Source organism: Notolabrus celidotus, chromosome 13, assembly GCF_009762535.1.
Source record: "Notolabrus celidotus isolate fNotCel1 chromosome 13, fNotCel1.pri, whole genome shotgun sequence".
Taxonomy (NCBI): Eukaryota; Metazoa; Chordata; class Actinopteri; order Labriformes; family Labridae; genus Notolabrus; species Notolabrus celidotus.
The window spans coordinates 17458659-17471819 of record NC_048284.1 but is presented as its reverse complement, the minus strand read 5'-3'; the positions used below and the strand labels follow the sequence as shown (position 1 = coordinate 17471819).

At 41.1% G+C, this 13161-nt stretch overlaps 1 protein-coding gene across 1 annotated transcript in view; it reads left to right on the top strand.

Moving 5' to 3' along the window:
• enpp1 (ectonucleotide pyrophosphatase/phosphodiesterase 1) overlaps positions 1-13161 on the top strand; it is a 38620-nt gene that overhangs the window by 7404 nt on the left and 18055 nt on the right. Inside the window, exons 3-12 of the mRNA XM_034699643.1 lie at positions 4578-4638; positions 6870-6967; positions 7049-7128; positions 8770-8889; positions 10336-10445; positions 10546-10611; positions 10708-10780; positions 11964-12072; positions 12840-12971; positions 13080-13111. Of these exons, the coding sequence (XP_034555534.1) occupies positions 4578-4638; positions 6870-6967; positions 7049-7128; positions 8770-8889; positions 10336-10445; positions 10546-10611; positions 10708-10780; positions 11964-12072; positions 12840-12971; positions 13080-13111 (881 nt within the window). The remainder of the gene's footprint in view (positions 1-4577; positions 4639-6869; positions 6968-7048; positions 7129-8769; positions 8890-10335; positions 10446-10545; positions 10612-10707; positions 10781-11963; positions 12073-12839; positions 12972-13079; positions 13112-13161) is intronic.

Here is a 13161-nt window from a genome sequence, read left to right as displayed (position 1 = left end):
ATGTCATGTGGTAAATGGCATCCAATCAGCTGTTTGAAATGTTGCAAAATACAGTACTTTCCACAAAAATTACTTAAAGCTGCTGTTGGTAGTCCTATAATTGAATAAACATCAATTCATGGAGAGGTTTCGAATGTTGACACTACCCCTCCACACCAGATTTCCCTAAACTACATCCCTCTCCCCCCCTCTCTGCTCCTGTAAGCCCCGCCCACAAACAGATCGTAGTGCACGCTCAATCAGGACGATGTAGGAGGACCAATCAAGAGAGTGGCTCTGATTGGTCAGGGCTGGAATTTATAGATTGCTGGATACAGAGGCATAGGAAAATACAGAGATCTCGCCATAATCTCGAAATACCTCATTTATTGATGGCTGTTGATGAGGGTTATGACGTTTTTGTGAAAGACAGCACAAAATAAGTAAGAAAATGTAGCCCAATCTTACCACCTGCAGCTTTAAGTGGAACTAAAGTTACTCATTACAGTAAATATACAGAAAAAGTAATCTACAATAATATGAGTAAATGTAATTTGTTACTTCAGAGGAACAACAAAGGCACATCCTGTCATCCTACTATAAACTGTTTGTTTAAGCTACAGTAAGCCCAGCAACTGCAGACCTGCCTCAATCTGTGCATACTCCGAAACTCTAAACTCTCAGTATTAAGCTCAGCAGTGAGTGAGGGAGGGAGGATCAAGTTACCGACCAGCCGGAAAAGGGTGACACAGAGGTGAATCTGAACTCCTGAGACTGCACAAATTTCTTCACAGGATTCATTTCTATCAGGGTGGTGCAATCCAGCTTCTTTTTTTAAGCCCACTGTTGCGAAACACATCGTAAACACACTTTTAAGCGAGACAGGAATGTTCACTGGGGGCTGGCATGTTTTCTGCAGCTATAGATTCACTCTGGTTAGCCGTGGGCAGCTGCGTCAGTGTGCTCTTTGTTGCAAACCACTGTGCCAAAACACCCTTCTTCCATTTCAGGGGCAGTGGCGGTGACTGTGGGCAAATGTCCCCAGCCTGGGCGGGGTGCTCTCTCTGCTGTGGCATTTCCCTTTAACTTACACTTCCTAAGTATTTGACATGAAACCCATATGGGGAGAGTGAGTTTTGACTTTTCAGATCTGTGCAGTTTTTTTTTTTTAGCTTCCACATCTTCTTGAACGCAGCTCTCTTGGTCAGGCCTTTTGGAAAGAGATGAAAAGAAAAGAAACAAAAATAACCCAGGACTCTATTTTGTCCTAGAAGTGCACAGTATGTTGGATGAAGCGCAGCTGAGAGTGGGTTTTCTCTCGGATTACAGACCACAGCAGCTTGTCTCCTGAGATGGAGCATCCCCATGTTCGGTCCAAACCACACTGCTGGCCTTGAGAGGCTGTGAGGGAGGGGGCTTCCTCACTGACGTGCTAAGACTCCCTCTGTCATGTGTCCAGTCAGCAGCAGACTTGCCAGATGTGTCCAGAAAATCGGATTGTGTAGTTTTTCATATTTCACCTACACTGTCTTCTGTTGAGTAAATTCAGTAAGTTTGAGGTATTGATGTGCCTTGTTTGAAGTGCATATGGCTCAAGAAGTGGACACAAGATGATCACACTTCCTCAAAGGAGTATTTTTTACCCCTCCTGTTTGGTTTCCATGAGAACACACATCCTGTCCGGCACAAGATCTGGCTTAAAACTGTGATGTGTCTTTACTCCTCCAGTCTTTGTGCCATGTGTGCCTTTACACAATTTATTCATGTGCTTAAGAGGAATGTGTGGAAATTCTTAGTCTCCTTCTGCCATTAATCATTTCGAGAATATGTGGACGAAAAAGTGGCATTTCTGCAGTTTCACTTCCTGCTACATTTTTGGTAAAAAATGACTCTAATTCCTGAAATCCTGTTTTGCCAGTGACTTCAGAAGTCTGTGTCAAAGTTCTTTATGTTGAAGATTTTTTGTTTGTTTGGCTTTTCTTTTTTTGTCCCTAAAACAGAAAAGGTTATGTCATGTGACTTTTGAATCAAAGACTGATGACTGTCAAGGGTTTGTGTGCTTAAGTTGATGAGGCAGTTTTGATAAGTGTGGGAGTATTAACCTTCAGGTAACGACTAATGTGGGGGGTTTTTCTAATCAGTGAAAAAAAAACTTTTGAAGTTGCGTTTTTGAGCCTTTATTGATAGGACAGCTGAAGATAGACAACAATATGGGTATTAGAGAGCAGGGGAAGACATGCAGCAAGGGGTCATTGCTGGGAATCAAACCAGGGACTACTGCATCAAGGATTTAAGTCTCTTTATATGGGGCTTGCGCTCAAACCATTAGGTCTACCGGTGCCCTCATCAGTAAAAGTTTCAGATAATTCTTAAAGATACTCTGAAGAGTTTTTATGTTGTGTTGATTCTGGTAACCCTTTAGGATGAAATCAGTCCTGTCTTTGTGGGCTAATATTGCATTTCCCATGAGTATCATAGCCAGCAGACTGTTGTAAAGAACCAGATTCAATTTACTCACTGGTCCGCAGTTCATTGTCATTTTATTCCATGAGAGTTTTCCAATTTCTTCCACAAAAAACAACTCAAACACAGGCTCAAATTAGGGCACAGTCAAAAAACATTAATCTTGACAGTCCAACTAACCAAAACAAAATAAAGTTTTAAACACACCTGTGCCTCCTGCCTCATATAATTGCTGGCCCCGCCCACAACCAAAATTCAGCAGCTAAACTTCCAACTTAAGTTAATATGGCTTCTACACCCAGTGTCCCATCAGTGTCTCCTTCTAGTCAAAACATTATATGAAAAGAAAAGAAAAGAAAATTATCTGCTGACTTCTAACTGCCAAACTCTACCAGGGGAGCTTTAAACATTTACACTTCCTGGTGAGTGCCGAATGTCGACTTGTATGTTTTGGGGAAAATCCAACCCCAACACAGGCACTGACAGTCAGTATAAAGAAACAACCAATCATGTTGCTGACAATCTCATTTTGTTGTAAGTAATGAGGAAGCATCAGTATACGAATGACACTATTTCAAAATCAGATAAAACCTCCTTACTGTGGCTTTAATGCAGGTGACAGTATTCCAAAGTGTGTAAAAACAGCCTCTTCAGCTCAAAATGTGTTTGTGTGTCTATGCTTGGATTTAAAAATGCTTCAACTGAATACTCTCTTCCCCTCAATCTGTAACAAACTAAGCAAGACTTGGTTCCATCTCACATGTTGACACCTCACACTGCAGTAGCAGCTGCGTGCCAAGTATAAAAAGCAGAACACTGAGTAACATAGCCTCAGCTTGACCCTCTCACAGACAACCATGGGCCACATTAGTGCACTTGATCAGCCAAACAGCTCTGCTTTATTTGCTGTCGTTAAGCTGCATGTGTCTTATGACGAAGGTACTGTGTTTTAAAATCCCATACACTTTCAAAATGTTGGGAATATATCTGTTTCTCATCTGCTACCAGCCCAGCACAACTCAGATGTGCAGTCTGCAATGTGATGTAAACATTGTTCATCACAGCAATGACAACAGGCTTTGCTTTGTGAAAACAAATACTGAAGTGTCAGCAGAAGCTTAAACTTTAAGTTGCTGTGTGTTGATGCATTTCCGCCACACAGTTCCTTTGTCAGAGTAAGAAGGATGTTACTATCCTATTTGTCCCGTTCTTTTTTCCCACCTTATATTGCTCGCTCACCTCTAGGGTTGCAAAGGGGTGAAAAATTTCCAGTAAATTTCCATGGGAAGTTAAGCTGGGGGATTTTGGAAATATTCAAAATTGGAAAAATATGGGAATTAATGGGAATTAACTGGGAATTGAGGGTAATTTAATGGAAAGGTATCATATCCAAGCATAAATATTTGTTTTGTTATAAGCAGACATCCATCCAAAATAATACAATAAAAACAGATTTATTTGTAACCAGAACTTTATCAAGTGTTAAATATTTTATTGAACAGTCAATTCTTTCATTGAAGAACAAAAACATGAATGTTGAATTAAATATTACTCATCCTTCGACCCAACCCATTAAAAAACAGAAAAGAAATCCCAACAAAGTCCCATTCAAAATGTTAAATGAAAAGAGTCCCTCTCCCTCCAACAAATTCCCATTCGACATGCACATAAAAAGTGCATGTAAGCAGTGTGCTATGTGTATGATGTGATTGAGGAATAGCATAGATATTCAACTGTACTTGCATGAAATCTGGTTGTTTTAGTCAGGATTATGCTAGAATATATTTTCCCCAACTATATTTAAGTTCCCTATTAAGAGCCAACCTTCAATTTAGTAGATTCCTGGTTTATTCACGTTAATTCCCATGGAACGTTTCCAACTCTGAAAATTCCCTGAATTTTGCAACCCTACTCATCTCAGACTCCACCAAATTGACACTCACTAATTCGTACGCTTTGGCTTCATTGTTCAAATGGTGTGAATGTATGACCCATGTATCCTGGATTTCATCTGATAGGTGAAAGTATTTTGTCTTCATTGAGTCTATTTTACAATGAATTTATTACACTTTTCTACTGGCAGTGACACTGAAAATATGAGGTCAGCCCTGTTGACAACACTTCTTTTCCTGCAGGAGGCGAGGTCTGGCTGCTGGCTGCTGATGACGAAGTTCAACAGACACAGTGTCCACCTGGGTAAGACAACTCTCCTTTTCTGCTAAACATGAGAATGATGCTATATTTAGCATATTTCTGCCATGAGAGTGACCCTTTCCAGCTGTTTTCTCCACATTTATCCCGAGTGGAGTGTTCCCAGTCGGCAGTATTCAACTGTGACCGAGAGACAGAAAGATTTCTCCGTCACTGCAGTTAATTTAAAATAACCCAAACGTGACTGTTGTGGGTTATCTTTATGATGCTGTTGTTTAAGTAGAAACCATGGAAACTTAGGTAATGACTATGAGTAATCAGGCATGTGTTTGTGTTTGCGTGGATGTTGTGGTCACATGTCAGTGTGTTTCTACTTTGGTAAGGGAGTAACCTCAGACAGACACATTAAACTATGGAAAAGAAAACCTGTGGCTCCAAATGACACTATTTTTGGTTCAAAAATATCTTTAAATAAAAAAAAAAGTTCTTTAATCAGAGTCAGCCAGTCTCTTGGGTCTGTTATGTTTCTGTAAGCAAACCACACTTTTACTTTATTGTGGAGTCTGGTCTTAAAACAAAGAGGAAGCTCCTCTGTTAAATAACTGCTTCTCTGCTAGAACCAATGTATTACACAAATGTTTAATGAATAGAATAGGAAACGTTTTGAAGAACACCTCTCTGCTTGCCGTAGGGGTCCTGCTCACCCTGTCGGGACTCTGATTTGCATGATCACCAAATCTTAACCATGTTAATAAAAGCACTTCTGTAGATTACTTCACATGAATTAATTAGAACATCATTCTTAGGTAACCAAACAGCAATACCGTGAAGTGAATCCTTCCCAAACAACTTCGCTAACAAGTCCTCATCCTTCAATGGGGGGACAGGTGGTCCTCCACCTGGACTCCTGGTGGCGGTGCTTGTTGCGCAAAGCCGCTTTCATGTTGCTTATTTTATTTTTTAGGTCTTCTACTGTGCGCTCAGAAACACCACACACATTTACCCGGTTCAAGATCTTAAGCCAAACTTTCCCTTTCTCCTTGTTTGTTATCTTTGAGGATTGACTGTTCATTCTATATTCTTGTCATAAAATGTCCATTTCTTCTTCCACTGAAACTTTGTTTTTTCTTGATCGTCACTCAGTCACACCGATACCGCTCGCCATGTTTATTGATGTTTATGCGTAGTAGGCATCCGCAATTTGAATGTGTTGGATAGTGGTTTTCCAGGAGGTTCCCTGGACATATGACGTTTTGCACCAGCCTCGCTTTCATGGTGCAGTTAGTTAATTGGTCAATTATTTGCAGTCGTGCATGCGGCTAACGCTACGGCCAAATGGGCCGTTCCATAACGGTACATTAAGACCAATGGTTCCGTTTGTGTAATGGCTGGACATGCATCCGGGCCCTGTTCACTATACATTATCTAATTTATAACCCAGCTTAAGGAAATAATTAATGGGACTCCAAGTTCATTAATCCTTGCATGGCAAAGGATACCCATAACCCATTAAAATTAAACTGAACATCAATAAAACATTTTTGCCACAGTGTCAACAGGCAGAGGAGAAATGTGCCAGACTCACTCCAGCGGATTAATTTGATATGAAGTGTGTGATACGGTTGTCTCTGGTGTCACCTTTGCTAGTCAGACTTATTTACCGTAGTTATGTGGTTTTGACCCATCAGGATGAGGTATTTGACACAGCCTGATAATATAAATGTACAGTGACCTATAGTGGCCTCTTTATTTTATACTGTTCAGAAACTCCAAACTTTCCCTGATTATCAAAAAATCATATAATGCCAACCTAAGTATGTGGCACTGGAAGGTTGATTATCACAAAGTATTAAGTTAATTAAGGAGTTCCATACAGCTGCATTTGATAACTCATCACAGGTGATCAGACAACAACCTGTAACTCCTACAGATAGTGAACAGTTGTAGTGCAGAGTGTGATGGGAGGGGGCCATGTCTCACAACAGGGAACAAAGAAATCTGCTGAGGCTTACAGAACGTTCATAGTCTTTGATTTACTGCCAGTAGAGTCCCATTTCTCTTCCTGCTCTCCTCCCCTGTGTTTGTGTGGTCTGAAATTGGACTTTATTTCTCCTCTCGCCTGCTTAGTCAAAGAGCTGCTTTGTTTTCTCTCTACACGGACCCACTGTACAACACTATGGCTACACTCCAGGTGCCAAACATATCCAAATTTCCTGCTGAGTAATTGTTCCCTTACCCTTTCATAAACCCGCCTCATTTCCCCACCCCCCGCCCAGATTTTCCAGACCTCCTCTCATCCTGGTGTCCCTGGACGGTTTCAGGGCGGAGTACCTCAAAGATCACAGCAGTCACCTTCCTGTCATCAACAAATTACGTAAGTCACCAACACGTTGACACAACATGGTTCCTGGTTTACTATGAATCTTTGGTGTGACTTTCATCACTTATTTTACAGGACGCACTGGGACAACCACGCCATACATGCGGCCTGTTTATCCCACAAAGACCTTTCCCAATCACTACAGTATCGTCACTGTAAGTACAGTATGTTTTGATCTGAAGTTGATTTATTGAGAAGTCTGGTTGTTTTTTTTAACTTGTTTTGGTAGAGGTTAAAGAAAAATGTTGAAGTTCTTATGAACAATGTGTAAAGCACATTCAAACTCCTGCTTTGATAAGGTATTCCCAGTAGAAACATAAGATAAGATTAGACAAGATGGGAGTGGGGGGGGGTCAGTGGTCAGCGTGGTGCAGTCTGGTACATACTTGCAAAGAAGTCAATCCTCTGCAGGACCTTGTTGTACATTTTATATAAGCTATTTATTTTTAAGCAACAGTGCAAAACAGAATTGAATGCTTCCTTAACAAATAGCCTGCAGGTTAGCAAGTAGGCATCTGGTTTTGGCTGCAAAAATCTTTAAAAGCAACACTCATGATTGGTGGAACATCGAGAGGCAACCCAGTAACTGTGGCTGGACAAGACATGAGCATGTATGCAGGTGAACGCAGGTGCTCAAAGGTGAATCATTCTGAAGCATTTATACAGAAGAACTAATAAAACAATTAAAGACTTATTTCAATAAATAATTTTCAATCAATTAATCAATCTTTACTTTTATAGCGCCAAATGACAACAAACGTTATCTCAAGACGCTTTTACAAACATAGGAGGTCTAGACCACTCTATATCAAATTATGAACAGAGACCCAACTTCAAGACAGGGTAAGACTCAGCCTTACCCCACCTTAATCCATCATGAGCATTGCACATCACAGTATTTAGCTAGTTACAGTGGCAAGGAAAAACTTCCTTTAACAGGCCGAAACCTCGAGCAGAACCAGACTCATGTTGGACAGCCATCTGCCTCGACCGAGTTGGGTCTTGAAAGAGGGATAGAAGAGAATAAGAGAGAGAGGTGATAGTGATGAGACGAGTAGACGAGAAGCTGTTGTCACTGGAGTCCAGCACGTCCGTATCAGGAGGATGCCTACGGCAGCTCAGAGGAACCTACGAGACAATGGAGCTCACGGACTCCAGAAATGTTCTGTCTTTCTAGCATGAATGGAGTCAAAGCTCTAGTCCGAGTCGAAGTCTGAGTTACAGAGAAAGTTGAGACGCAGGCCCTGAAACTCCAGTTCTACATTACTGTACTACAAGATAAAAAACATCTGTTTCATTAACAATTTAAAGAACTCCTTAGAAATGTTTAATGTACATGAACTGTTCAATAATTGCTGTGAAGTAGAAGGTCTGATTTTTGTTCCTTTTTCCAAACTGTAAAGTATAAAAAGTAAAAAGTTGCATAAACCTGAAATACTGGAATCAAAAACAAATGCCTGGATATCCTACTTTAGTTCAGTTCTCGAGTAGATGTGCTATTTGTTTCTGTGACTGCTGTGAGTGTACCACAGTTCAACAGTGCACTTGGGGCTTTCCCTGCAATTTCAGAGCCTCCTCACAGCAGATTAGAGGTTACTGTTGAGGCCTAATGCTAACATGGGCTCGCTGAGAGGAACAGAAGCAGGGACTGGAAGGCTCGGAGAAGTAGATTTCACCTCTTGTGGTTTGAAACCAGATCCTGAAATTAAACCCAACAGTTGTGGGTTTCCAGTGACATTTGGGTTCAAAAACGGGAGGAGGAGGTGACTGAATGTTTTTATCCCCGGATCCTGTAGGGTCTTTATCCCGAGTCTCATGGCATTGTGGACAACAAGATGTACGACGTGACGCAAAACGCTTTCTTCAGCTTGAAAACCGAAGAGAAATTTAATCCAAAATGGTACCAAGGAGAGCCAGTAAGTGAATCTGTGCATCTAAAACTGTTCATTGTCCACTTCTGAGAAATGCTTTTCTAGGCTTTCCTTCACACTGAGAGTCTGAAACAGAAAGTATTGTCATGTTTACTGTTACAGCTAACACACCCTTGTTTTGAGGAAAACTTAACATCGTTCAAGAGTCGGCACTTGTGTTTAGAGTAAGAAATATAAACCATTGTGACCCGTGTCATAATTTTCTGTCTCTGAACAGCACGAGACACTTGTTTTTTGGCCCTCAGAGTTTCATTGCTCTTGGAATCAAATCTCCCCTGTAATGAGCTTCTAAATATAATTATGGATTGTGCTCATGCCAAAGACGGCTTGTGACAGCCCCAGTGGTGCTTGTTTAGGCACTTTGTGGTTCCCTTTTTTAATGGAGTGCCTCGTAAATCTCATTCCTTCAGGGAGTGATGGATCGTTCATCGTGAAGATACATTCATAATCTATATAACTTTACAAGAGGGAAGGAGGAATTGAAAAACTATGATTCCTGGAACACATTCTTCTGTTATAAACCAATTCCACTAAGTGTGTCTGCCAAGAGAGGCTTACGAGCCTCCTGTGTAAAAACCTCCTCTATCTGCAGATTTGTCAAATAAGTATTGATTTAATATAAACACGTTGAGTTAGATTTGTATTCATCTTGCCTGAGCTGAGAGGGATGATGCTTTTATTCTAATGGACTAAACACACATGATGTCATAAGATGAAGTAGCCGTCTGGTACAGAGTAATACGTCTGAATTTAATTTTCATTTAGATGAAACTCAACCCTCCCTCCTTTTGACACCTCTCTTTTCTACCTCTCTTCATCTCTCTCTTTATTTGACCACTACTTATCTTCATGTTCTTTCCTTTTGACTGCCATCTTTCCTTTTCCTCATCTGATTCGCTTTCTTTCCCTCTCCTCTTTTGTCCTGTAATTTGTCTTCTACTTTTACTTCTCATTTCCTTTTTCCTCCTTTCCTGTGGTTCTTTGTGTGTGTTCCATTCTCCTTTTCTTTTGCATCCTGTTTCCTGCCTTCTTCTTATGTCCTCTCCGTTACCCCCTGCTGTCCTCCCTTCTCTTTCCTTGTTCTCTCAATCTTGCCTCACTCCCCTTCTTGCATCCTATGCTCTCATCCCGTTCCCTGTCCTCTGTCTTCTCCTCTCCTGTTCTCTCCTCTCCTCACGGCTCCTGATGTTTCCTCTCCTGATGTTTCCTCACCTCTCCTGATCTTTACAATCCTCTCATCTCCTCTCTCTCCTGATGTTTCCTCTCCTCACTGCTCCTGATGTCTCCTCTCCTCTAATGTTTCCCCCTCCCCTCTCCTCTCCTCTCCTCTCCTCTCCTCTCCTCTCCTCTCCTCTCCTCTCCTCTCCTCTCCTCTCCTCTCCTCTCCTCTCCTCTCCTCTCCTCTCCTCTCCTCTCCTCTCCTCTCCTCAGGTCTGGCTCACTGCCATGCGTAATAAACTGAATACAGGAACCTTTTTCTGGCCTGGATCAGACGTCCCCATTAACGGCACCTATCCAAACCTCTACAAGGTGTATGACAAGTAAGAGTTGTGACATCACTTGCAAATGAAGAAATCCATGATATCATATGGCAGTGTATTAATGTGTTGATAAATGATGTGATACATCTTTGCGTCATAGGAGCATTGCATTTGAGAAGAGAGTGTCTATCATGTTAGAGTGGCTCGAGTTACCTCAGGGAGAAAGGTATGAAATGTTCTATGATTGATACAAACATGGTGTTTTTGGTCACCAGCAAAAGACAGTGAACATCCCACTAAACAACTGTCTTTATGACTTCAGACCAGACTTCTACACTTTGTACCTGGAGGAACCTGACTCATCCGGACATCGCTATGGACCAGCAAGCAGCCAGGTCAGCCATCCACTAAACCTATAAGCTACACAGAAACTATTAACTGGTTGTTGATTACCTAATGGAACAACAGAACAGACAGAACATATTAAAATCTGGAGAGTTTACCTATAGAGGAAGAATTGTTGAAAGTGTCCAACCACTTAAAAGTAAACTTCAAAGCTTCAAAAAAATTAATTAAAGGCACTACGTGGAGATGTAAAAAAATAAGGTTATTGCTGTGGAGTAAACTGCAGTCAGCATACTGTTGCTTGTACTGGCACTATGTTGCATGAGCGAGCAAGATATGATGACAGTGATTTAACAGCTTGACATTGATAACAGCTTGTACCATAAAATCATTTCTAATTGGACTAAAAACCACACTGTGCATCACATGTTGGTAAGTTTAGCCAGTAGAATAATTTAGCAAACTCAGCTGGACAAATAACATATCCACCTAGATAGTATTTTGTTAGCAATAACATATTAGAGCAGGCAAGTTAGCCATAGCTGAAGTCATCAACTTCACACTGCACTTTGCTTCGTTGGTTGGAATCTTGTCTGTCTTGCAAGTAAATGTACAGTAACAACAGTCCACAAAGGTTCCTCGATGAAATAAATGCTCTTGTGCTGCTAAACCTTCTTTCATTTCCCACATCTGGATCACATCTCCATTCAGCAAAACAGGCATCACTAGACAATCGTTTTTTTGCTTTGTGTTGGAATGTTATGTGGAGGATGCTGATTTCCTTTTTTGTTCTTTTCTTACATTATTTAAGCTTAAGTTAGCTTTTGTTGTACACTCAGGCTCCAGGTTTTGCCCTGGGGCAGACCAAAGAGAGGCAATGATACCCCTTTTCGACCGAGGTAGTTTCAGGGCCGGTTTGGAGCCGGCGCTCAATTGAGAAGTGTTTTTTTCGTGTTTCGACTGCGAGTGAACCGGCTCCTGGCTGGGAAAACTGGTTCCAGAGCGGCTCCAACAAATGAGATAGTGAGCAGGCATAAATATCACATCATAACATCAGTCCAAAGACTGTTACATGCAGTATATGAGAAGAAAAGTCTTCTGATTAATAAGTAACATTACAGGCTTTTCACATATCAACAAAGCTAGAGTTTTAGTCAATTTTTGTTACTTTTTTTTTGCATACATATGTTGTTTCTGAGTCTTCTAAATCCCTGAATACTGCTGTGCTTTCAGGTGATTCAGGCCTTGGAAAGGGTGGACAAGATTCTGGGCCTGCTGATGGACGGCCTGACAGAAAAAAACCTGCAGCACTGCGTCAACGTTTTAGTTGTGTCAGACCACGGTTAGAAAACCACACATACTACACACTGCTGTGATACAGTTCACTGGAGAATATTACACAATAAAATGGGACCAGAACATTTTTTCCACATTAGTTCTGTAGTATACAGTCACAACCTTGTAGAGCCTGTGCACCACTGAGAGGGGATTTTAGAGCTTTCATATCGGCTTCAAAACCACCTCCATGTCAGAGAAGAATCAGATGTAAGAAGATTAACTGTGAGTACATTAGGAGAGGAACTGTCCACAGTGGTATGTTAGGAGTAGCTTCTCTGGGGCATCTGGGGACCATATGTTTAGTATGTAATTAGGTATATTACAGATCAATGTATGGGATAATTATAGCTCAGGGCGATGCCCAACTATCCTCTTCAAAGAACTCATCTACAATATTTTTTACATACTTTTTTAGTCTTTGGCCTGAAGCTTGTCATGAGGATAAAGACAAGAAAGATCAATCTGCTTTGACATGTCACACTAAAATGCCATGTCAGAAGTGTTACACTTAATATGTACGGTTTATCAAGAAATGTGATGCTTGTCTAAAAGGTGTGAGTAAGTTTGAGTGAATTTGGGACTCCTCTGACAAGATCATGACTCGACAGTGGTAAACATTGAAGCGGGACAAAAAAAATCACACACAATATGGATTTTTCTTCTAAGTTGGCAACATTCATAGTACAACCACATGAAACAGGTCTTCAAACACAAATCTCAACTGTTCATGAAGAATAAAAGGAAAAATAAACACGTTCTCTTTTTTCACAGGCATGGAGGAGGCTTCATGTGAAAAATCAGCGTATGTGTCAAACATCATCAGCAACACTGATGACTTTTCCGTCATCCAAGGCCCAGCTGCTCGAATCCGACCCACCGTCCTCCCAGATAACTACTTTTCCTGTGAGTTCCCATTGATAACGTTCATTCCCTGTCCTTCTAAGTTTTACAGCATCACTGTGTCATTTTGTTTACCGCCAAGGTGGCTGACCTTTTCCTCTCTCTCCTCAGTCGACTATGAGAGTCTGGTAAAGAACCTGTCGGTATGCGAAGTATTCCAAAAGTGTCTTTTGTATTCATAAGAAGAATGAAA